General features: G+C 49.0%; 1 protein-coding gene across 1 annotated transcript; it reads right to left on the minus strand.

Moving 5' to 3' along the window:
• Nucleotides 1-1503: 1503 nt before the first annotated feature.
• ACVR1B (activin A receptor type 1B) lies at nt 1504-20868 on the minus strand. The gene is made up of 9 exons (XM_067314251.1): nt 20795-20868; nt 10996-11235; nt 9443-9691; nt 7976-8206; nt 7417-7584; nt 6675-6831; nt 6043-6167; nt 5310-5440; nt 1504-4827 (listed from the first exon to the last, which is right to left on the minus strand). The coding sequence occupies exons 2-9, from the start codon at nt 11168-11170 to the stop codon at nt 4702-4704; spliced, it is 1362 nt and encodes a 453-aa protein (XP_067170352.1). The 5' UTR covers nt 11171-11235; nt 20795-20868; the 3' UTR covers nt 1504-4701.
• Nucleotides 20869-22206: the final 1338 nt, after the last annotated feature.

Genomic DNA, 22206 nt, shown 5'->3' on the forward strand with positions numbered 1-22206 from the left:
CTGCTTGCATTGGGCACAGCGTGGACGCAGCCCCTTTCTGCAAAGCCCGCAGCGGACAAAGCCTCACTCCAGGGCGCAGCGGGAACTTTCCAGCTGGAATTCAGGAGTTTGCCCAGATGTTTATTTAAAATTTGCCAAAAAAAATTAGCTTGAAACAATCCTGATCGCGTTACACCCAAACCACCCGCCCACAGACTGTCTACGGGTTACCAGGAGACAAGTTTGCTCCCAAAGCTGAACTCGTCTGGTTTGAAAGCGCTTCGGGATAGGCGGGATTGCACCCACTACACGTTCTGGGACTCAGGGCATCGACCCGCAATCCTTTATCAAGGAAGAAAAAAAAAAAAAGCAGGAAGGGCCCCATCTTGGTCCAGAAATCTGGCACCCCAGACTTTACCCCCATCCCAACATATCCCAGACCCTCAGACTACCCCTTTTCCAGGTCGCCACATGGAAGAGGAGGCAAATTTTGCTTTAAAAACCACAAACCACCTCCCCCCCCCACACACTCACCCGTTGCCTCGTTTTAGGGGATGGGGTTACAGTTTTGCCCTAGCAGCGTGCTGAGCACCCAGGACCACGGCGGCGAAGTGCAAAGAAAGCTTAAAACATAGGGAAGGCAAGGAAAGACGGCAGCTCCCCCCACCCAGCAGCAGGCTAATTCCATCAGTGCGAGCCCCGGGGAAGCCCAGGCACCAGAATGTGCACAGCGGATTTTCCCCTTTATCCCTCCACAACATGCTCATTCACAGGAGGCTTTAATTAAAGAGAATTAGTCCAGGCCGCTGGAGCAGCACTGGTTCCCCTCCGAGCAAATAGGATTTCACAGGGATGCTAAGCAGTTTAGACTAAAATTTATCCTTCTTTGAAGCTGCTGGTTTGCGCAGACCCGACAGCCCGAGGGGGGTGTTTTTGAGACCCTCCTCTAGGGCTCCCTCCTGCTTCAAATTGCCGTCCCCGGAGAGGGAGTGCTTTTGCTTGGAGCTTTCTATCCCTGGGCACCGAGTTTTGAACCCCGCTCTGCCGCATCGTGGTCTCGTGCGTGCTACAGCAACGGTGTCTCTTGAGCTCCCCAAACGCTTCGCTAGGGTTTGCAAGACTATAATCTCTACCGGAGACCGAAGTCCAAGCTTTACCTCGGCATCACTGGTTAAGACAGAGGGATGGAGATGACCCGAAAAGGCTCCAGTCCCTTCTGGAGATGAACAACAGATGCTCGAGATGCTGCTGGCTTACAACAGGCAGTGCTGGGGGTTGTGCTTTAATAGAAAGATCCAGGATTCGGTCACCCCCAGCAACAGCTTACCTGGGCACAGGGTGCTGCGCTCCCGCAGGGAGAGACCTCCACCAAACCCGCTCCGAAAAAGCGGAGCGTCGCTCAGGTCTCGCCCCGCGATGCCTGGTTTTGCTCCCGGTGCCAGCCCGGTCCTCATGGCTCGGGCACCACCCCTGCACGGCATGGCTCACCCCCTGCAGCCAACAGCGAAAGACTGACGCCTCGCGTGAATAAAACAAACTTTTAATAATGTACAGCAGAAATTGACAGCCTTGTTTTATATTAAACAAAAGATTTCCTATATTACATTGTATTTACATTTGCATACTGAAGAGGTAAAGTGTCTAAGTGGCTATTTTACAGTCCATTTCTAATAAAATGTACAAAACCAAACAAATAAAAGGGGCAGATAAGTACCAAGAGATCTGTTCTGAAGCCAGCGTACCGCTGATGAACCCTGTGCCACAGCCGAGAAGCACGAGGTCTGTATCTCTGCCTCTCCCCAGCAATTTGCTCCCAAATAGCTGAAGTGTCCCGCTCCCCGTTTTGAACTGATGCGGCATCGGTCTCGTCCTGAACTGTCTGTAGTGTTGCATCCTGTAAGAGCGGCTGCGGCCACCTCCGAGCCAGGATACATTTCAGAGCTGGGCAGCGATTCCTATGCTTGCTACCAGTCAGCTAAGTAACAACTGCACCTCACTGGCACGTGTTTGCATGAAAAGTGCTGTATAAATGCTACATAGTTAGCGTTTCCATCTCAGATCCTACTCTGTTTTGACCATCCCGCGATGGCATCTGTCTCTACAAACAAGGCTTCTTCTACGGTCCTCCTTGGAGGGGACACTGCCATCCTGCCCTCGCCCTATCCAGTCCGATACAGCTCTGCTGTTTGGTATAGCATTGAGGCAGGTGCATGTGTGGCTACAGTAGGAGGAGCGGGTGAGTGAATCAGTGCAAGTCACGGAGCTGATTTTAGTGTCCTCAAGAAGCAGCCTGCACAGTTAACAGGAACAGGAGACTCGTGCTCGGAAACGGGAATCCGTGATGCTCACGGAGGAGCACGCGGCAGACGTACCTACCGGCGTGATGGGCTTTCCTACGGCAGTTTAGTTCACAGTCGCTAGGACTTGCTCCCCAACCTGTTGGGAAGGGCCATCGCAAGGGTCCTGTTACAGCAGCTGAAGAGTCTTTTGGGTATCTTAAGGGCCCACCACCCAAGGTTCCTAAATGCAGAAGGGTTTGGTAAAGGGATACACGGTACTGGAGACGCACGGTAACCTCTGGCTGAGAAACGAGTCAGAACAAATCAGAAAGGGAAGGGAAACTGTACATTCACAAAGCGTATACTCCACACGGCTCCATGAATCAGTCTGAAGTCTGTAGACCCTCCCAAGACAGCTTTGCACTGCCTGACAGTTAAAATCCACGGGAGAATGCAAAAATGGCTCCAAACATGATGCAAAAAACACTTCGCACTTATCGACACAGATAAAAATCACAGACAAGATAGGGGGTCTGGGAGAAGACAGACACACAGATACACAGACAGCAAGAACAGAGTGTTTAAAAAGAGGAAAATAAAGAAAAAAAAATTAACCCCGGTGGCCGGAGCAGAGATGAAACCTCACCTTACAGAGCAGGCTCAAGGTTTGAGTAGAAACAGTTCCAGTGTAAATCGAGCTGTGTGCATTTGGTTTTTTTTCCTTTTTTGCAGTGATTTCTTTACAAACAAACAGGTTGAGAGGTAATAATTATAGTTTGTTTTTCTTCTCTTATAAAGAATTAACAATATTAAAAAAAGTTAAAATCCAGACCCTCCCATAAAATAAAAAAATAATCAAAACCACTCCAGTTAAAAGTTATGGCTTCAGAGTTATATACCATAGATACTGACCTAACCAACAAACAACTGATACTTTCAAGATTGCCTTCAGTGTTGCAATCAGCGCTACAGATTCAGTCCTCAGCTACTTCCATTTTTGCTAAGCCCAGCTGTAGACAACAGTCAAACCAACTCTACTTCACCCTGATTGGTTATTTAATTAAAATAAAATTCATGCAGTTTCCCCCCACCCCACAAGTTATACACAGCCACTTCCAGATTATGAGATATTTATATATGTATATTAAAAAGATGGACGTTTATTTCCAAGCCCACACCCCACCGCCAGAGCCTGTGAAGTGCCGAGTGCCCCCAGCAGGTACAGAGCACAACCAGCTCGCAGGCACCCAGCTCCTTGCAGCTCAGACCCTACGCAGTCTGCCTCAAGTTGTGGCTCGCTCCCGCTAGGATGCCTTGACAGTGGACTCAGGAATCGGATTCCTGCAGGAATGATACCCTGCGTTTCCCCGGGGCCTGGTCTCCTTCCAGCCAGGCGCAGTGCCTGCTCTCGCTGACGTGCATCTCGGCTCCGTGGCATCCCCCCCCCACCCCACCCCAGGTCTCTTTTCACGCTACCAAGAATTATAAACCCCAGGGGCTCAAGACGAAAGCCTGGATTCCAGGAGTGAAGTCAGTTCCTCATTTGTTTTGTTTTGTTTTGTTTTTTAAAAAAGGGAGGGGGTGGCAGTGAGGCAACCTGACGGGACGTTCCTGCAGCCGGCGCACGGACAGCAAGGCACCCGCAGGAGAGCTAAGGATCTGGTTTTAAGCAGCCTGTCCAAGCTAGACAACGCTCACTACTGAACAAGGAGAGCACCAGCACGCACAGCTCAAAAAAAGGACACTCTAGATTTGCACATGCACAGAAAGCACAAACGGAGATGAGCGACCCTACAGGCAGACACCGCACGTCTACGGAAGGAGATGAACAGGCACAGGGGACACGCGCATCTTGCGCATGCATACATCATTGCGCACACTGACAGCCAGTCAGATTTTTTCGTCTTAGGATTTTTCAAGCTTAAGAAAAAGGAGGGAAATGGTTTCATGAAGCTGATAAACTGTCCAGGCTCAGCCTCTCAGAAGGGAGCACCATTTGTTTTTCAATGCTTTTTCTGCATTAATGTGCCAGTCCCTGGAAAATCCTCAGAGTACGGCAAGAAAACCTTCCCTTTCCCTTCCCACTCCCAGCACCGAGCACCCAGGCCGCAAACACCTGCCAACGGGTGCACCATACACACTGAACTTTACAGGGATTTCCACTAAAGAAACAAAAGTTACGATCATGGCTGAGATCCCTCAAGGCAAGTCCCTCTCAAGTCTTCGTGCTGTCAGGAGGTGATCACAAAAGGTTTCTGATTGTTTCATACCCAAGAAGGGAAGAGAGCAATTCAATAGGCTTCCTCATCCCACCTAGCAGCCTGTAGGTCACGCTGTCTGGTTGGTAGCAGTAGATTGGGTAGAAACACGAGGTAGGCCTCCATCACACGTCTACTCTAGCATGGCAGCTTTTGTGCAGTTTCCTCATGCTGGGGCTCAGGGGCTAGATTTTCACATCTTCCTGGACACTGAGCTGTGAGAGGGTTTTCTTAATGCGGAGGGCTGTGAGTCGAGCCGCTCCGTTGGCGTACCAGCACTCTCGCATCATCTTACCCATCACCCGCAGCGCCTAGGCAAGAAACACAGCGACAGATGTCAGTCCTCTCCTCTCAGAGCTGAGCTAGCGCTTACAGAGCTGATCCAGGGATCAAAGGTGAACACAGGATCTGGGATAACACTGGCAGGCTTGTGCTATAATTTGCATCTTCAGCTTTTTTTAAGCAAACGGGAACCAGCCCTGCCTGCATAATTTGTATAAGCTTCCAGGTACCTTGACAGAAGGCCGCTGCAGTTTAGAAGGACGTCCTTTTAAGGGACACATGGCAGTTATACGGGAGCGAATATTTTTTTCCTCCACAGTGCAGGGGGAATAGGGCAACGAACTTCCTGCAGTTCTCTCCCCCAAATCCAAGCCTGCCTGCTAAGCTGCCACCTGGCTGAAGTGGATGCTGCTATAGCCCTGCACACTTCCTAAAACTGGAAGTCAGCTCACAGGGCTTGCTCTTTACCTGCTGTATTGGGTAGGGGATGTGAAGATGAAGCAGATCTTACCTCGTAGCTTTGCCACCAGTTTGGGATGTTAGGCCGTAATTTCTGATCACATACAACTTTCCGCATCTCCTCAATAGAAGGATCAGAGGGTACAAGGTCATAGTATGGAAGCTGATATTCCTCATGGATACCTAAGAGAAAGAAAAGGGAAATGCAATTCCTGGAGAATGGATCACCACCAGAACACTCACTGAAGGCAGACTGATACTGGTTCGGACTGCATGACTCACTGCTGAGATGCGTCAACACTTTGCAGTTGTTTAGACAAGAAGTGAAGCATCAGGGATTTGAGTTTGTAAGAAAAAAAAAAATTTCAGGGAAATAAAAAGCAGCTGCCCAAACTGGAGTGAAGTCAGTGTGCTGCAATCAACACCTCCTGTCACAGAGGAAGGGTCATGACCGAACAGAAGACGGCAGGGCTGTCACACCTACAGTGGCCCTGTGTGCTTGCCTGCCTGCAGCTGGATGTGCCAGGACACTGATCCAACACCAAATCAGGGGAAGAAAGTTACTTGCCAAAACAGCACTTCCGTAAGATCTCTCCAAAGGAGCATTAGCTACCAATCGGAGCATTTACCCCCACTTTCCCACATGGGCCAGGCTTAACAACAGTCTGGAGCCACTTCTCTGTTAACTCTCTGTTCCAGAGTCCCCTCAAACCTTATGAATGACACAAGCCACCAAGGCTGGGAAACCCAGACACCATTAGCACAGGCACATGATGGGATATTACCTCCTGCATTGCACCTTCGAGCGATCTCCCAGTAGACCAAGCCCAAGGCATAAATATCCGCACATTTAAATGAGTCAAAATGCTTCATGTTAATGGTCTCATCCAAGACTTCAGGGGCCATATATCTAAAGAACAAAAAAGGAACATCATGTTATTTTTGAGAGGGGATTCTCTGGAAAATAATAAATGATAAGTTTTCCCACACAGCTCTTCTTGGCAGACAAAACTTGGTACTGTACAGCCTTAATCAGAACAGAATTGGGCCCAATGGTCTAATAAAATGAACAAAATAACTCAAAAACATAATAAGATAGGAAAAAAGGCAAAAACGTCCAAAAGTACATCAAACTCCAGACAGTAAGCACCCAAAGGCTTTGAGAACGCCAAGCTTGTTGTGAAATACCATGGCACAGAGTCTACGTAGCTGGCCTGTACCCCTCAGTCTGATGGGACCCAGAGATGATGGTACTTGTGTCCCTTCAACACCAATTCAAGGCACGATTCTGACATTCTGCATGACACTGGAAATGCTCAAGACAGAAAATTTCACCAGTGCTCCACCAGGAGCTCAGGCATTTGCTAGTCACACTCCGATGCCTTCAAACCCTGACCAAGAACACAGTTCTCCCTACCGTTTAGTTCCAACCCTTTGATTTGGTGCAATATCAATTGTATCGGTAACAGAATCGTGCCGGACAGCCAGACCAAGGTCAGCGATGGCACACGTGCCATTCTTCTTCACCAAAATGTTCTTGGATTTCAAGTCTCTATGAGCAATCCCAGGCTTTCCTAATAGAGCAAAATAAAAAGCAGCAGGGGTCAAGGTATGGTGAAACCTGTTAGTCTCATTAGTGCAGAAGCAGTCACAGATTTCATGGTGTTAGTGAAACCCTCAGTCTTGCAACATATTTGCTTTTTTGGATACACTTCAGCACTGAAGAAAAGAGCAAGTGCTGCCAGCCTGTGGTATGCAAAGTCTCCATCTATGCTTTCAAGGTACTGCTGATGCAGTAGCATCCAGAGGCCTCAAGAGGGACATAGACTCCATCATGCCAGGCATCAAGCATGTTGATGTGGACGTAAGGAGTTTATAATGCTGGCACTGCCTGCACCAACATCCCATCCAAGCAGCACCAGTTTTGGGACATGGATGAGAAACACTGATGTAACTCCCAGGAGCTAGACTGAGATTAACCCACTTCACAGGCAGCCAACAAAGCAGTCGGTCAATTTTTCATCAATACTGACCCAGCCCAGATGAATCTGGGCTGACACGGCCAATGTTTTCTGTGCAACACATCAGTTCTCCTCACCAATTCTGCTTTATTCTCCCTTAAAGAATTCACAGCATGTTTTCAAAAACTTTGCTCTTACCCTGAGTACCCACAATCTCCATGTGTAGATGGGCCAATCCACTAGCGGCAGAGAGGGCAAGTTTAATCATCCCCTCAATAGTCACCGTGTACCGATTAAGGTAGTCGAAGAGAGATCCGTGCTCGTGGTAATCAGAGACAAGCCACAGCTGGGTCCACGTTCCATTATCTGCAGCAAGAAAGGGACTGTGTTCAGACAGGTACAGCACAGATAGGGGCAGCACAATAAACCGTCGGGTATTTTGTATCCTTTTTTTTGGCAAAAACAGAGAAAAGCTGCTGGGTAAGACTGCAGGTCAACAGCCACCCTGAGGCAAATAAGGAAAAGAACTTTAACACAAAACATGACTTAGTAAGGTATGGCTAAGGTACTATTGCACTTTTCAGTAACAGTACTAGTTTTACCAGTTCTCAACAAGCAACATTCAAATATGTAACTAATATTTGACAAGCATTTTCCTAAACCATTTCACTGTAAATCCAAATAAAGAAATTCAACTCCCAACTCCCTTCACACATTAGGGAAGAATCTCTGCCCTCATGACTGAGACGCATTTTACCTTTGTTATCTGCAGCAATAAATCCCAGGATGTTCTCGTGTCGCAGCATAACAGTTTGATATATTTCTGCTTCCCTAAACCAGGAGCGCTCCTCACGCGAAGAGAAGATTTTTACAGCTACATCACCTCCACGCCACCTGCCGCGCCACACTTCCCCAAAGCGGCCTTTACCAATGATCTCCTGGAGGACGATAGTTCGAGCTACAGTCCGTTGGACAAAGAGCGGCAAACCTACGAACAAGAAATTGAAGAACTGAATGCCCATCACAGCAAAGGAAACTACTGAAAAATCCAGAGTTTGAAGCAGAGCATTATCAAACCTAGAATGTTCTACATTTGGTAACATTCAGCAGCCTAAATGAGACCCAAAATAGCAAATGGCTGTAGCTCCTGCTTCTGTGTAGGAAGTGCCATTTGGCTGTTTGGGCAGCATCTGCATATCACTTTGAAGTAGCTTGCAAACCACTAGCGATTAGGTATACAACAGTTGGGGAACTTCTGCTCTGTGGAAGATCAAAGAAACTTTAACCTGAATATGCAAGGAGTGGAATTTGCTGAAGACAGACTGTGCTAAAAGACAGTAAAACCCCAGAAATTTTCTCAAGAGGAAAGGAGTCCTAACATAGCTGCCACCTCTTATGCAACTTGGAGCTTGCATGCTGATAGTCTGTGCAGAAGAGATCCCATAAGGCTTTCTATAGGAGATGCAGCACTGAAGGCTTATTCCCTGGCTGAACATCAGGTTGTTATATTGTCTGCCTCAGCAGATTACCCCACAATTTTCATCTACTACAGAGTTTGTTTTTTAACTAGCTGCTTTTATAGTTCAAAGCCATGGATAAAACAACAAATTCCACATCCATCCCAGGGGTGACTTCTTTTAAGTGCTGCGGAAGTGAATGCTGCGCATCGTTCATTTATGAACTGAAGACCCAAGGATTTGATGGGATGAAATAGGTTGTGCAAATGCAACATTTGCACACCGTGAAATTTTTACCCGCTGACGACCTCTCCCGTTTTCCTGCCAGCTTTGATGCAGGTGACATCCTTTGAAAGCCAACAACCCACAGGTTAACAGTTAAAGTTTGTTTCTAACCCAAATAGAGTTCTGGGACCAAACTTGAAATAGATGCAGTTTTGTGAGCTAATCTCTTGCACACAAGTAGGATAGCTACACAAAGCTGTATTTACATATCAGCAATTAGGGATGATTCAAACCATTGCTCTTTTGTGGTCTAAGCACTAGAAATACCTAAACACCGACTTTGAGCCATGGCTACAGGGTCTACTGCATGACTGAATTTAAAATACACCCTCCATACTACCCATGACAAGGCAGACTGAACAGGCCGACTAGGCAACAGCCTCACATCAGTGCCTAGAAGCTGCGATAGGGAGGAGCCCAGAACAGACCACTCCATCACAGTTACAGCTCATCATTTGTTATTTCCCGTCATATCTTCATACCTGAGCCAGAGCCAGAGGTGGAGAGATCATAGACTAGATCTTGCAAGGTCTTATCCTTCGACAGGCACATTTCGCAAGAGGGATCTTCCATGTCCAACCGCTGCCGATTGTGATAGACTCGTTGATGGTGATGAAAAACAAAGACTACTATGATCATGACAACAAACACAAGGAAGACAGGCCCAGCAATCACCGCCACTAGCTCCACAGGACCCCAGCTCGACTGGGGTTCATTATCTTTCAGGTGTCCTTGGGAGGGGGAAGGAGAAAAAAAAGACACTTTTAGAAAAGCATGACTCCTTCACCAGTGTTCTTTAAGGACCTTCTTGTGTTTCAATTATCCTCTCAGAGCCAGATTATTTTAGCTTGCTGTTCTAGGATGGCAGAGGGCACGTCAAATAGTAGTGTTAATATGGGATTGATGAACTAATCATGCAGGCAAACTACAGTTAAAAATCCCAAAAGGAGACGGTGCTTCAGCTGTCAGAGTAGGGATTACAGCACCAGCTATTTAAACCAGGATGGGAGCCTGTTCTGGGCTGACTTTGCTAGAACAGCCTGTATTTTACTTTCCACTGAACTCCAAGTGGAAGAACAAGCCAGCAGTCAGCCAGCTTTAGGGAATCATTTCTCCCTCTTTCCCTTTTGCCCTGTAACAAGCAGTGAAGAACAGTAACTGAAGACAATTATTTGTCCTTGTGAGAACAAGTAAGATCCCCTACAGCCCCCAAGGAAAATGGGTCTAAGACCCACTAAGTAGCAGCCTACAAATGGAGAGGGAAGGGGAATGAGGAAGTACTAGATGCCTTCTCCGTCCCAAGAATTAGGAAGAAGCAGAGTTTTCCCACACCCTCACTCAAAGGCAGGGCTGCTTCCTCTTCATGCATTTAGAATTCAGGCACCCCTCCACCCCCCACACACTTTATTCGGGAGAGGCTGCTGCAATGTTCCCGTACTCATGGCTCATCACTGAAAAGATTTTTTTTTTCAGTCCTAAAAGGAGGAAAGCAATTCTACCAGATAAAAGGCAGGCTGCAGCACAACTCAGCACCACAAAAGGGATCCGAGCTGTGCCTAGAGAACACACGCTGTCCTCCAGCACCGCGGGCACACAGCATCGTGCTGCAGAAGCTTGTATTAACTGCAGATGAACATATCTGCTGCTGCTTTCAGGAGTCTGCGAGGATATCAGCAGCAGGGCCGATAAGGTGAAAGGAGACTCTCTAATATGGAGCTACTGAGGGGCAGGTGAAAAACCAAAAAGAACCAAAGTAAAACCCCAAACTTGGAAGCTTCTACCCTGAAGTATAACCACACCATTTGGAGACATTTTGTCTAACACAGGGGAGTTCTAGCAGCTTCATGTTTTGATCTGGAGTGTTTAGTTATTATTTCCACTTTACAAAACAAGGAAATAAACAGAGGGCTCGAGTTCACACAGCAACCTAAGAAAAGAAGTGAAAACAGCACGAAGAAGTCCTCGCTCCCAATCCCAAACAGACAACTTCTTCCCACTTCAAACAGATGAAAGATTTATTTAGCTCTTTACTCACCACTGGGAACCATTAAATCAATTTTGTTGCAAAAATCAGAGTAGCAGCAGTGAGTATTACGTAGGTCTTCTGAACTCAGACAATAGAAGGGTTTCCCAGCAGGAACCAACTTCGCTTCAGGAATGCAGGTCCGAACATGATGTTCGACACCATCCAGGTTAAAGACAGAGACCATGCACGCACCATCCGTTTCACACGTGGAGTTTGCTTGGTTGCAGTTGGAGCACAAACACGTCAAAGCTGCAGAAATCAAAACAAGACGACCTCCTTAAAACCTACCGGAGACCAAATGCACAAACAAGAAAAATTTGTTCTTTGAAATTCTTGCTTCAGTTGGGACAGGTCACTTTCAGTCAAGAAGAACCGGCTTTCATAGCAGGACAAGTAATATTCAGTACTTCAGACAAGCGAGAATCTAAGCACAACATACAACCCAGAAGCCAAAGAGCCTTTCTAGAAGGTGATTATCCAGACAATCCTTTTTCCCATCCTTGTCACAGCTACCAACTGAGATGACCAGAGTCATCTCTGCAATTTAAGCTAATCTCACCAAGATCTATTCCCGATTCAGTCCAGGGTCAGAATTCAAGTCAGTTTGGGGGGGGCGGGGGAGAAAAAAAATTTTTTTTTTTACAGCAACTGACATACTTAATTTCACCTGAACTCCCCCATCCAGAATTTTTCAACTATGCCAAAGACAGCCACCCACCACGCATTAGTTGGGGTCCACCACCTCAACTCGCATGAGACAACAAACAGCTGGCAGATGCCAAAACAAAACCAGTCCAAACCAACTAAGCAAGCCAAGCGCGCTACACCCAACTAGATCAGCCACTTCTTTAGCAACTGCTTTCCTGATCCAAGACACTACCTTGGGTCAAATACATTCCTGGCTTTTTGCCTGCTCTCTGTAAACTATTTGGGTAAAGAGGCGAAGGCAAAACTCCAAGACAGATTCCCACATTTTTCAGCCTTCCAGCTGTCATTGTGCTTTTCTCAAGCTGCCTGGAAAAAAAAAAGCTGCAAGCAAATCCCCAGGCATCGCCATCCTTGGGAACAAAGAGCCAGGCAACAAAGTCAAGAAGAAGGGTGGGGCTTGTTTAGCAGCATGCAGTATTTTCTTCAGCTTTCATCAGATCTTTCAGTCTCCCCGGAGGGATTCGGAAACATGTACTCACCCGCTGCAGAAATTGTCTTTCAGGCAGAAAGTTTGAAGAAGTGTTTTTAAGAGATACAAACACCACTTAACTCTTCCCCCATCCAATAGCTAAATCCTCCAAGTCTGCTTATGCTCATCAGTCTAGAGACACCCAGGAGGGAAGTCAGAGCCGCTGTCAAGACGCACGTGTTGGTCACCTTCCCGTGGGGCAAGGGAAAGGCAGAGCCTTCGGTCACGCCATCTCTGGCAACCGGCAGATTTAACACGCATCAGCGTTCAGGAATATTCAAGGCACCGAAAGAACCTCTTTCTCCCCCGGTCGGCACGTGGTCCAAAACGCAGAGGAGAGCTGGACAGCCGGGGGGCACGTTACCGCCAACGTAATGGAAAACAAGCAGGTCGTGATGAACCCCAGGGTACGCCTGAGAGGAAGACACCCATTATCCCTTATCTCCAGTGCCCTAGGTAAATCAGTTAGGTTAATTACATTACCACTCACTTAACTCTCTCTGGACACTGTGTTCTTCGTTTCCTAACCGTTGTGAGCTGCTTAACAGCTCCAAGGTGGGCTACAGTATTTCAGACAGGCTGAACACAGATGCAGGTGGGTTTTGAACCAACACATTTAGAACTGTACCGGCAGCGAAAAGCCCATAAAAGACAGAAGAGCTGTTAAATGAGACTTCTTCAAAAAGCATCATGAGCAAACATAGCTTATTACGATGTGCTTGACAGAGGCTGAAATCCACAGACTATTTCTAGGATAAATCCACTCTTTCTATCCTTGGGCTAGGGAAAAGGACAGGGAAGACCCCAAGGCCGAACTCTGTTGAGAAGGGTTGAGAGCATCATACCTTTAGATCACACGGCTTTTAGAGGGAGGCTTTAAGGTGAAAGAAAGAGTCGCTAACATTCAACTTAAACAGATCTGAATGTACCGCGTATTTTCCAACGGTCGGTAGAGCACAGAAAGGACAATTCTTCTGAAAAATATGCACACTTGGGGGAGCAAAGGTTTGTTATAACGGAGCTGTTATGAAAACAGCAGAAAGGAAGGAGCAGCCAGGACACATTCCAACCTTCAAGTATAGTTAAAAGGAAATATTATTTTGAAGCATCTCCTTTATTAAAACTTTATCAAAAACCTCAAAGTATGAATTAAACACATTTAAATCACACACCTTTCACCACACATGCTCTTTTAAGCTTGCTTTAGACACAGTAAAACTGAACTCTGTTCCTGTTAGTTTCATTTCTAAGTTCTCAAGTTCAAATATTAGGCTGCGGTACTCAGGCTTGCAGAAGCTCAGAAGTAAACAAAACACTTCAATGCTCTAATAAATGTGGTTTTGTAAACTTCTCACTTTCATATCTAGGCCGAAAGTAGGCATCCTTTCAAGCATGAAAGCAGAGGCATTGGTTGTATCCACTTAGCTTCATTCACAGTGTGAAAAATGAGTTTAGCTGCAAGGTATGCTACCCAAATTCCAGTGCAAGGAACATACGGTAAAGAGATCCTTATCTACCCTGGGCAGAAAGCAATCGTTTCCCTCTAAGGAGGGCTACGCCCCATCGCGCGGCCTCATCTCACCTCGTGCTATTAGTGGCTGTTTGACTCCGCTGATATGTTCTTCCTTTGAGACAAATGCACTTAAAAAAAATAAAATAAACGGTGATTCTTAGCTTTGCACCTCTCCTTACCCCTACGGTAAGGGCAGCAGTGTAAACAAAGAAAACTAAGACTTCCGAGCAGCACATGCATTTCTCTGCTGCAGCTTTCATGAGACCCTCAAGAGCCCTTCCAGAGACTCCAGTTCTTCATCTCTGGGCTGCAGGTATGCAGTCCCAATTTTGGGGCGATTACTGTCAGATCTCTGGATGGACCCTGAAGTCCAACGTCCCTCACCTAGCCAGGAGACTACTCCTCTTCATCTTAATTATGAAAGAGTCCAGCACACACGTTACTAGAGGTGAGAAACACCCAACGCAAATCAGCGAGCTTGCCAGGGCAAGAACCGTATTCCTCTGCAAGCGTCGCCTACTGACAGCTGCTAGAAGTGCAGCGAGAAGGGCCCCGCGCGTGCAGGCGCCTGCCGCGGCGGCGGAGGAAAGGCCAGTCTGCACCAGGGCTCGCAGGGAACCAGGAACTGAAGAGCTTCCGGCAAAGAGCAGAACTTCAAGGCAGCTCGTGTAGATCCAGCATTTCGAGTTTGATCAACCAGAAGGGAAAATTCATCTCCCATCAGTAACATTAGAAGCCAAGAAAAAGAGGCCGTTCCTCCACCGTGGATGGCGTTCGGAAAACCCACCAGGTACACCGAACCCCACAGCAGGGCATCACTCAGAGAGTGCTTCTGAGATCCGCTGGGAATGCTTGGGCAAATCAAAAGGAGACAGGACTGAATAAAAGAATTTTCCAAACCAACGGCATTCTTTTTAATTTGGGAAGAAAATTTGAGTGAAATATATAATCTACTTAATAAAAGAAACTGACTCGGCTGAAGAAAACACACTGGACAAAGGAAAACAAAAGAGCCGTTCACACAATTGGGGTGGTTAGTTCCACTCTTGTAAAAACGCCTGGGGACGAGCTTGCATGAAAGGTGCCGTGGAAGTTGGCAGTGGAGTCTGCTCCATCCGCTCCGCACGCTCTTTTCGACGTTCTGCTCGGAGACAAACCCAACCCTTTAAGAAAGCTGTTTAAACAAGTCTAACATTAAGCTGCAGCTCCTCAGAACGAAGGCCTTGTTCTTACTCAAGAGATAGCTCAGGTCTGTATTTATACTGAAGCGAACCATCACTGCGATTTAATCCAAGACAGAAGGCAGGCAGTCATGACATTGATTGCAGGAGCGAGCGAGCAAGTGCAGCAACCGGAGCGGTCGATCGGCACTGCCGTATGAAGACAGACTCTTCCTTGATTAAACCAATCCAAGGCTTGGGCAGTGGGGCTGGTACTCGGAGCCTGCGGAGATGCTACTGCTCACCATGAGATCCAGAGCAGCAATCAGACCCCCTGCCTTATGTATTCCTGAAGTCCATTTGGACTCAACAGGAACTCAGGCATCTGGAGGTAATAATATTCTTTTTGTATTAATTACAGCAGAGGAGAAAATAAGATAAGGCCCTCTATTAAGAAAGTCCCACATTAAAGGTAACATACTTGCTAACTGAATCCACAGAAACAGGTGGGGTTCTTGGATCAGAGCTCTTAGTCTCCAGTGACACTGAAATATTAAGCTTTGACACTCAAAGAACAGGTTTTTTGCAGCAAATATTTGAGCTCATTTTGCATATATTTATTCTTGCACATGAATGCATGTGTCAAGATGTCTATGCAGCTAGGCAGGAGAAAGTTTCACATCAAAATTTTATGTATCGGTGTTAATCACCTTCTGGAATGTATTTTCCAGAAACTCCTGAAGCTCCGCTAGGCAAAATAACAATTTTTTTCCAGGGTAAAATGCTACCTGATCGGGATATTTTAAGATAATTAACCTGAAGACTATCATTGGTAAAATTGCCAATAATCACCCACATATTTACCAGATAAACAGATTCTTGCATAGATTGTAAACTGCTGTTCTTTTTTTAACAGTTTGAATCAAGCCTGGAAGAATGATTCCCCTGACTTTAGAGCCTTTATAAGGCTCTGGAACAGGAGCTGCAATTTATTATGTCTCTGTACAGCACCTAACTTAATGAGAGCCAATCTGGTAGCAATGTTTTAATGCTGCTGCAACATAAAGTTAACAAGAGAAATGGAAAACAATTGGGTTTGTACCTCTGCTGTTTCTTTAGATGCTATAATGAGGAAGGACATGTGTAAACATGCTTGGAAGAAACAAATACCTTTCAGTGTTTCACCATACGCTGTGCTGAAATAAGAATAACCATTATCACTAAGTGTTTTGCCCTAGATTAGGCTAGGAAAAAAAAATCCATTCTCCTGTGGCAAGGGAGCAGAGGACTATTCCAAGAATCCCTTCATGCTACTCATTCAACCGCATGACCAGACCCCAAGAAGAGCACTTCAAGAAAACAAGCAGGGGTTCACTTTTAAAAGGCAGGGCTACAGACACTCAAAGCTATCTTTGAATATAATGGAAAGTAAATCTTTGTCTTCGTCCTGATTTTTCTGCTGCCTGGAGTCAATGCTGCATCCCAGAACTACTGGGATTCCCATATCCATCCACCAGGATACGCTTCAGTCCAAAAACGCCTGTCTTGCGCAGCAGCGCTCCAAGCCTCAGAGTCATCTCGCCCACGCGCGCAGCTTCCAGGACCAAGTACTAGGCCATGTCTGGACGCTCGGGCTGCCCCTGCGCCATTAGAAAGGCGGCCGAAGGAACAAGCACGAATTTGCTCTTCTGCAGGTACAGGGCCACCATCTCGAATACCTTTCCTACATCTCGCTGCCTCTGCAAATTCTCCATCTACTTTCAGATCACAGCTACCAACACCTCTTGTCCCTTGCAGCGCTTCTGAAAGTCTACTGACCCACTACTGCTAAATAAAACATAAGTTAAAATTAACTGCAAAACGCTATAAAAAGCGCTTCTGCACAAGCCGCCCAGAAACTGAAAGTTATACTAGGATATTTAAAGTTAGAAACAAGAGGGTCCCAATCCTTTCCAGCCAGCTGCAGTCCCCCGGGCACAGGGTGGGCCTGACATCAACACACCACAACCAACGAGAAAACACACACCGAATGGAGGGGGCAGGGGGAAGGCAGCAAGGGTGTGATCTCCCCTTTAAAGCAAAGAGTTTTCCCCGCATCTACCGAAGCGGCACAAAAGGAGAGCTTCTAAATGAATTTTAAATAAGTGAATTGACAGGAGTCTCATCCTTAACAGGTTAATTAAAAGAAGGCTTGACATTTCTGCTATTGTTGCTCTTCAACTCAGAAAATAGGCACGCGGCTCTGAACTCCCTCTCCAGGCTCTAGCCTGACACCCATTTTATGTCTTAACTTGTTAGGAAACCAGTTGAGGAGATACCCGTACCACAGCAGCACCTTGGAGGAAAGTCCTACAAACCAACGGCATAGCAAGGCAGATGTATGGATCAGTTATGGGTGGTTTTCAAGGCTTAAAACTGATGCTCAACCGTTCTCAGACAATTGGCACATGTCTTCTAGGAGCCTAATAGAAGTTGTTTAGATCAGTGGTTTAATGTGCAGTACCTAGAAGTCCACAGGTTACTTCTAAGAGGCCCACAAAAAGCAGCAACTGTTAGAAAAGCGAGCCTTTACCAAGGGGCTTTAATTTGCAGTGAAGCTTGCTCTTCCACTGGGAAAAAAAAGCACATGGGTGCACAACCAGAGAAAATGGGGGCTGGAAAACCAGTGGTTTAAATAATGAAGACAGAAGAACGCTGCTGCTCCTGGACAGCTGCTCAAACACGATGATCTGCCTTCAGAAGTTCAGTACTAGCGAACGTTTCATCCTTGCAATGCCATCACAGCTTCCTCCCTCGAGATGAGCAAACAGAGCAGCTCTGTCTCGCTCTAGTCACATCACCACTCGCTGGATATGCGGCAGAGAACATATTTCCATTGGTCGACACCCAGTGAACTTTGTTTGCTGTTAAGAGAATTGACGTTTTACTTTACTCCTTTCGCAACAGTGATTTCCGGTGCATCTACTACTGGCAACAGACCACGTACCCAGGGGAAAAAAAAAATAAATAAAAAAAAGTCCGAGTTGTCTGGCCAAGGAGTTGAAAGAGTTCAAGAATTCTTGTTGGACAGTGTTTTTAATTTCCAGTTAGAAAAGTCTTTCTTGGAAAGTTATAAAATATGAATTATAGACCATTCAGTGTGCGTCTGATTTAACTGAGCAAATACATATTTTAAGCAGTGTTAATAATAAGATTTGCTGGCCCAAGATTGCTCCCTACAACATCCTCCTGCATTATTTCAAGCAAGTGAACAAAACCTACCTACAACCACACCGTAAAGATCATCGCAGAGACATTAGTTTATTATTATTATTATTTTTAGGAAGGAATTGCGTGTGTGCACGGGGGTTGTTTTCTACTTTTTATTTACCGATGCACGCAGAGGTTTACAGCTCCAAAGCACTGCAGGAATTAGGATGTCTTTACAACCTACCCTGAAATAGGAAGCTGCTAAGATCTCTCGTAGAAAACAGGCAGGGCACAACGGCAAGCTTCTGAAGGGCAGCCCGTGCTGGTTAACACGGCACACACGGAGTTCACATCATGGCTGCTTAGGCAGCAGGCAATTCACAGGGTTAGCTCCTACATACCCCGCTCTTTACTCCCTCCTGCACACGTTCTTTCTGGGGAGCACCAGAGGGAAGATCTCCTCCAACGCCCGGACCTACGACAACTTCCTCAGCGTCCTTGAAACCCGGCGAAGCCGACACCTTTTGCCGGACACCGCGAACAACGCACACTTAACGGAAACAATAGCCAGCTCTACAAAGCACAGTATCAAAGGCACGGACAGTCCGCTGAGTTTCCAGGCCATACGTGCAGTCAACTGTCCCTTTCCTGTGGTTTTTTTTTTTTAATTATTGTTTATAAACATCAGCTTTATATATATAAAGCACAAAGTGAAAGTCCAAGACTAGACCCGCGACGAGTCTCATTTGGTCCCGCTTCGCAATTTATCAGAGAAAAGCTGAAGCGCGTACCTGGGGCGAGCACAGCCACGCTCCCATGGAGCGCCTTCGTATTAACAGCGGATGCAACAGAGCTCCCCAGTACACCCTAGTCCACCACCCTAGTGGGTTTTAAAGCCATTTTACATAGCTAACAAGTCCAGATCTGCACACGCAAAGTTATTACGTTCTGACAGTCAGTCGGTAACACACAACGTGAGCGGCGAGAGGATCGGGGAGGAGAAAAACGCTCCTGCTCAGCTCCTGTTGGAACAGGTACCCACATTACACAAGCGGCTATCGCTACCGATAGCCACAGAGATATCAATTCTGCAGCGCAGCCCCGGACTCTGCACAGGCCGCTGCGATCAATCCCCCCTCTGCCCCTGCCCACAGGTGGTCAGGGACGCACGGGAGACCGGGGGGGTCCCTGCTCCTACTCCAGCTCTGCATAAGAGGGCCAATATCTTCCAAACGGAGAAAGCGATACCTTTCCCTCAGCAAATACTTCACTCTTCCCCCACCCCTAAGAAGCAGCAGCAGCAGTTGCACCCCCAGGTGAAATAAAAACGATCGCTAATAATGTCACAGAACAAACAGCCGAAAGGGAGCTTTCCCTCACCTCCCTCCAAACAAATATTTACAGTTGCTCCAATACAGAGGCACAGGGTTTTAGAAAGGGGAAGGGAAAAAAAAGCAAAAAAAGCCCAAACCCCACCACCACCACACATGCAGATTGCAGGAGGCTGCTCGTGTTGCAGCCTCTAGCATGAAGGGGGGGGGGGTCCCAGAGATTAAAGCGCCCCCCCCCCACACCGGGTCAAGAACGGGGCCCTAGACGCCAAGGCAGGGAGGCCGCAGGAATTGCAGCGATCTGCCCCAAACGCAGTCGCAACATGGTGGAACTCGCCGCCTCCAGGGACCCCCCCCCCGCCCCCCCGAAACCGCTGCTTTCCCAGGGAACACGAGGCATCTGCCCCCAAAACCGCCCGGGTCTCGGCTGAGCGCGGCTGCTCTGCTCCTTCTCCGCGCTGGGGGGCAAAAAAAAAAAACCCCCCAAATTTTAGCTTCCTTTGTACCTCCCGAAAAGAGGCCAAGAGGCTCCCGACCCCCCCGTGGCGAGCGCTCTTATGAAATACCCTGCCAGGCTGCACGGGGCAGCACTCCCCTGCCATGTCGGGGTGTGGGGGGGGGACACCCCCAAATCTCCTGCCTCCCTCCTGCCCACGTGGCCTTCGCGGGACCCCCCCCCCCATAGCAGCCCCCCAAAAGCGGGGGGGGTCTCCTCCAAACCGACCCCCCCCCGCAGCGATGCCTGGCTCGGCCCAGGCTCCCCCCCACGCGGGGGGGGGGGGGGCGGGGCACCTCGGCCCAGGGCGCCGCACCCCGTGGGGCTCAACCTCCCACCCCACACACACATTTGGGGGGGCCTCTTCCCCACCTGACACTCAAAGCAGACCCCCCCCCGAGCTCCCCCTTTTTGCCTCCCACCCCTCAGCCCCCCCATTTCCCCCAGCTCCTGCCCACTCCCCCCCCAAACCCCCTACCCACACCCCCCCAGAGCCCCCTAACACAACCCCAAGGACCCCCCCCAGCCTGACCCACACCCCCAAACCTCCTTTCCTCACCCCCGAGAGCCTGCCCAGGCCCCCCCCCCGCGGCCTCGGGGGGGGGGACCCGCCGAGCCCCAAACCCCCTTCCCCAGAGCCCCCCCAGAACCCCCCCCGTTTCCCTCATCGATTCCCCAGTTCCCCCCCCAATTCTCCTCACCGACCCGCTCCAAGCCCCCCCCGGATTCCCCCTGCTTCCCCCCCCCCGGTTCTCCCCTCCCACCCCCGATCCCCTCACGGCCCCCTCGATACCCTCCCCCTCCCCCCCCCCCGCGCCCCCTTCCCCCCCCCCCTCCCGGCCGGGGCGCGGGCGGGGGCGGGGCGGCGCGCCGCCATGTTGCGCCCGGCGCGGGTCGGGCCGAGCCGGGCCGGGCCGGGCCGGGCCGGGCGGCCGCACTCACCGCGGGCCCCGCGGGGCGGCCCGGCCAGCAGCAGGGCGAGGAAGAAGAGGAGGAGGAGAAGCGGCGGCGGCGCGGCGGCGGCGGGCAGCGGCAGGGCCGGGGGGCGGCGGGCGCGGGGCGGCTCCGGGGCGGCCATGGCGAGCGCCGCGGCCTCGCTGCCGAGCGGCCGCCGCGAGCAGCGGGGACGCCAGCGCCAGCCGCCGCGCCTTAAAGGGGAGGCGCCGCGCGCCTTAAAGGGCAGGGCCGCGCCGCGCGTGTTGGCCGACACGGAGCCGCCGGCCGGCGGGGGGGCGGGGGAGCGAGAGCGCACGCGTGTGTGTGCATGGGGCTGTGTGTGTGTGTGCACGTGTGTGTGTGTGCATGTGTGCGCGCATGTTTGCGTATATGTGCATGTGTGCGCACGTTTGGGTGTCTGTGCATGTGTGTGCACACATATGCATGTATATATGTGTGCATGCATGTGTGTGCACATGTGTGTGTGCGCATGTGCGTGCGCATGTTTGCGTATATGTGCATGTGTGTGCATGTTTGGGTGTCTGTGCATGTGTGTGCACACATATGCATGTATATATGTGTGCGTGCATGTCTGTGCACATGTGTGTGTGCGCATGTGCGCGCGCATGTTTGCGTATATGTGCATGTGTGCGCACGTTTGGGTGTCTGTGTATGTGTGTGCACACATATGCATGTATATGTGTGCATGCATGTGTGTGCACATGTGTGTGTGCGCATGTGCGCGCGCATGTTTGCGTATATGTGCATGTGTGTGCATGTTTGGGTGTCTGTGCATGTGTGTGCACACATATGCATGTATATATGTGTGCGTGCATGTGTGTGCACATGTGTGTGTGCGCATGTGCGTGCGCATGTTTGCGTGCATGTGCATGTTTGCGTGCGTGTGCATGTGCATGTTTGCGTGTGTGCATGCTGGCCTGTGTGTGTGCATGTGCGTGCATGTTTGGGTGTCTGTGCATGTGTGTGCACACATATGCATGCATATATGTGTGCATGCATGCAGGGTCTACGTGTGTGCGTGAGCATGTGTGCACAGGCATGCAGGGTGAGCGAGAGCGTGTGTGTGTGTGTCTGCAGGGTGCGCATATGTGTGCGCACGCATGCATGTGTGTGTGCGCATGCAGGGTGTTTGTGCGTGTGTGTGCATGTGTGTTTGTACAGGGTGTGCATGCGTGTGTGTGCATGCATGCCTCCATGGTGTGAGTGTGGGTATTTATGTCTGTGTGCTTGCAGGGGGGTGCATGCATGTGTGTGCCTATGTGTGCATGTAGGGGGTGTGTGCACAGTGCAAGTGTGTCTGCATGCATGTGCCTGCATGTGCATGCAGGGTGTGAGTGTGTGTGTGTGTGTGTGTGCACGCTCATGCAAGGTGCAGGTGCGTGTATGCATGCATGCAG

This window comes from Apteryx mantelli, chromosome 33 (assembly GCF_036417845.1).
Source record: "Apteryx mantelli isolate bAptMan1 chromosome 33, bAptMan1.hap1, whole genome shotgun sequence".
Classification (NCBI taxonomy): domain Eukaryota; kingdom Metazoa; phylum Chordata; class Aves; order Apterygiformes; family Apterygidae; genus Apteryx; species Apteryx mantelli.

What these genes read in the sequence shown, in the direction of transcription:
- ACVR1B (XM_067314251.1), bottom strand. Translation starts at nt 11,170, where the DNA reads ATGGTCTCTGTCTTTAACCTGGATGGTGTCGAACATCATGTTCGGACC. An exon ending in TGATTTAATGGTTCCCAGTG is followed by an intron (nt 9,692 to 10,995) that starts GTGAGTAAAGAG and finishes CCCCCTCCCAAG; the next exon opens with GACACCTGAAAGATAATGAA. An exon ending in TCGAAGGTGCAATGCAGGAG is followed by an intron (nt 5,441 to 6,042) that starts GTAATATCCCAT and finishes TCTTTCTCTTAG; the next exon opens with GTATCCATGAGGAATATCAG.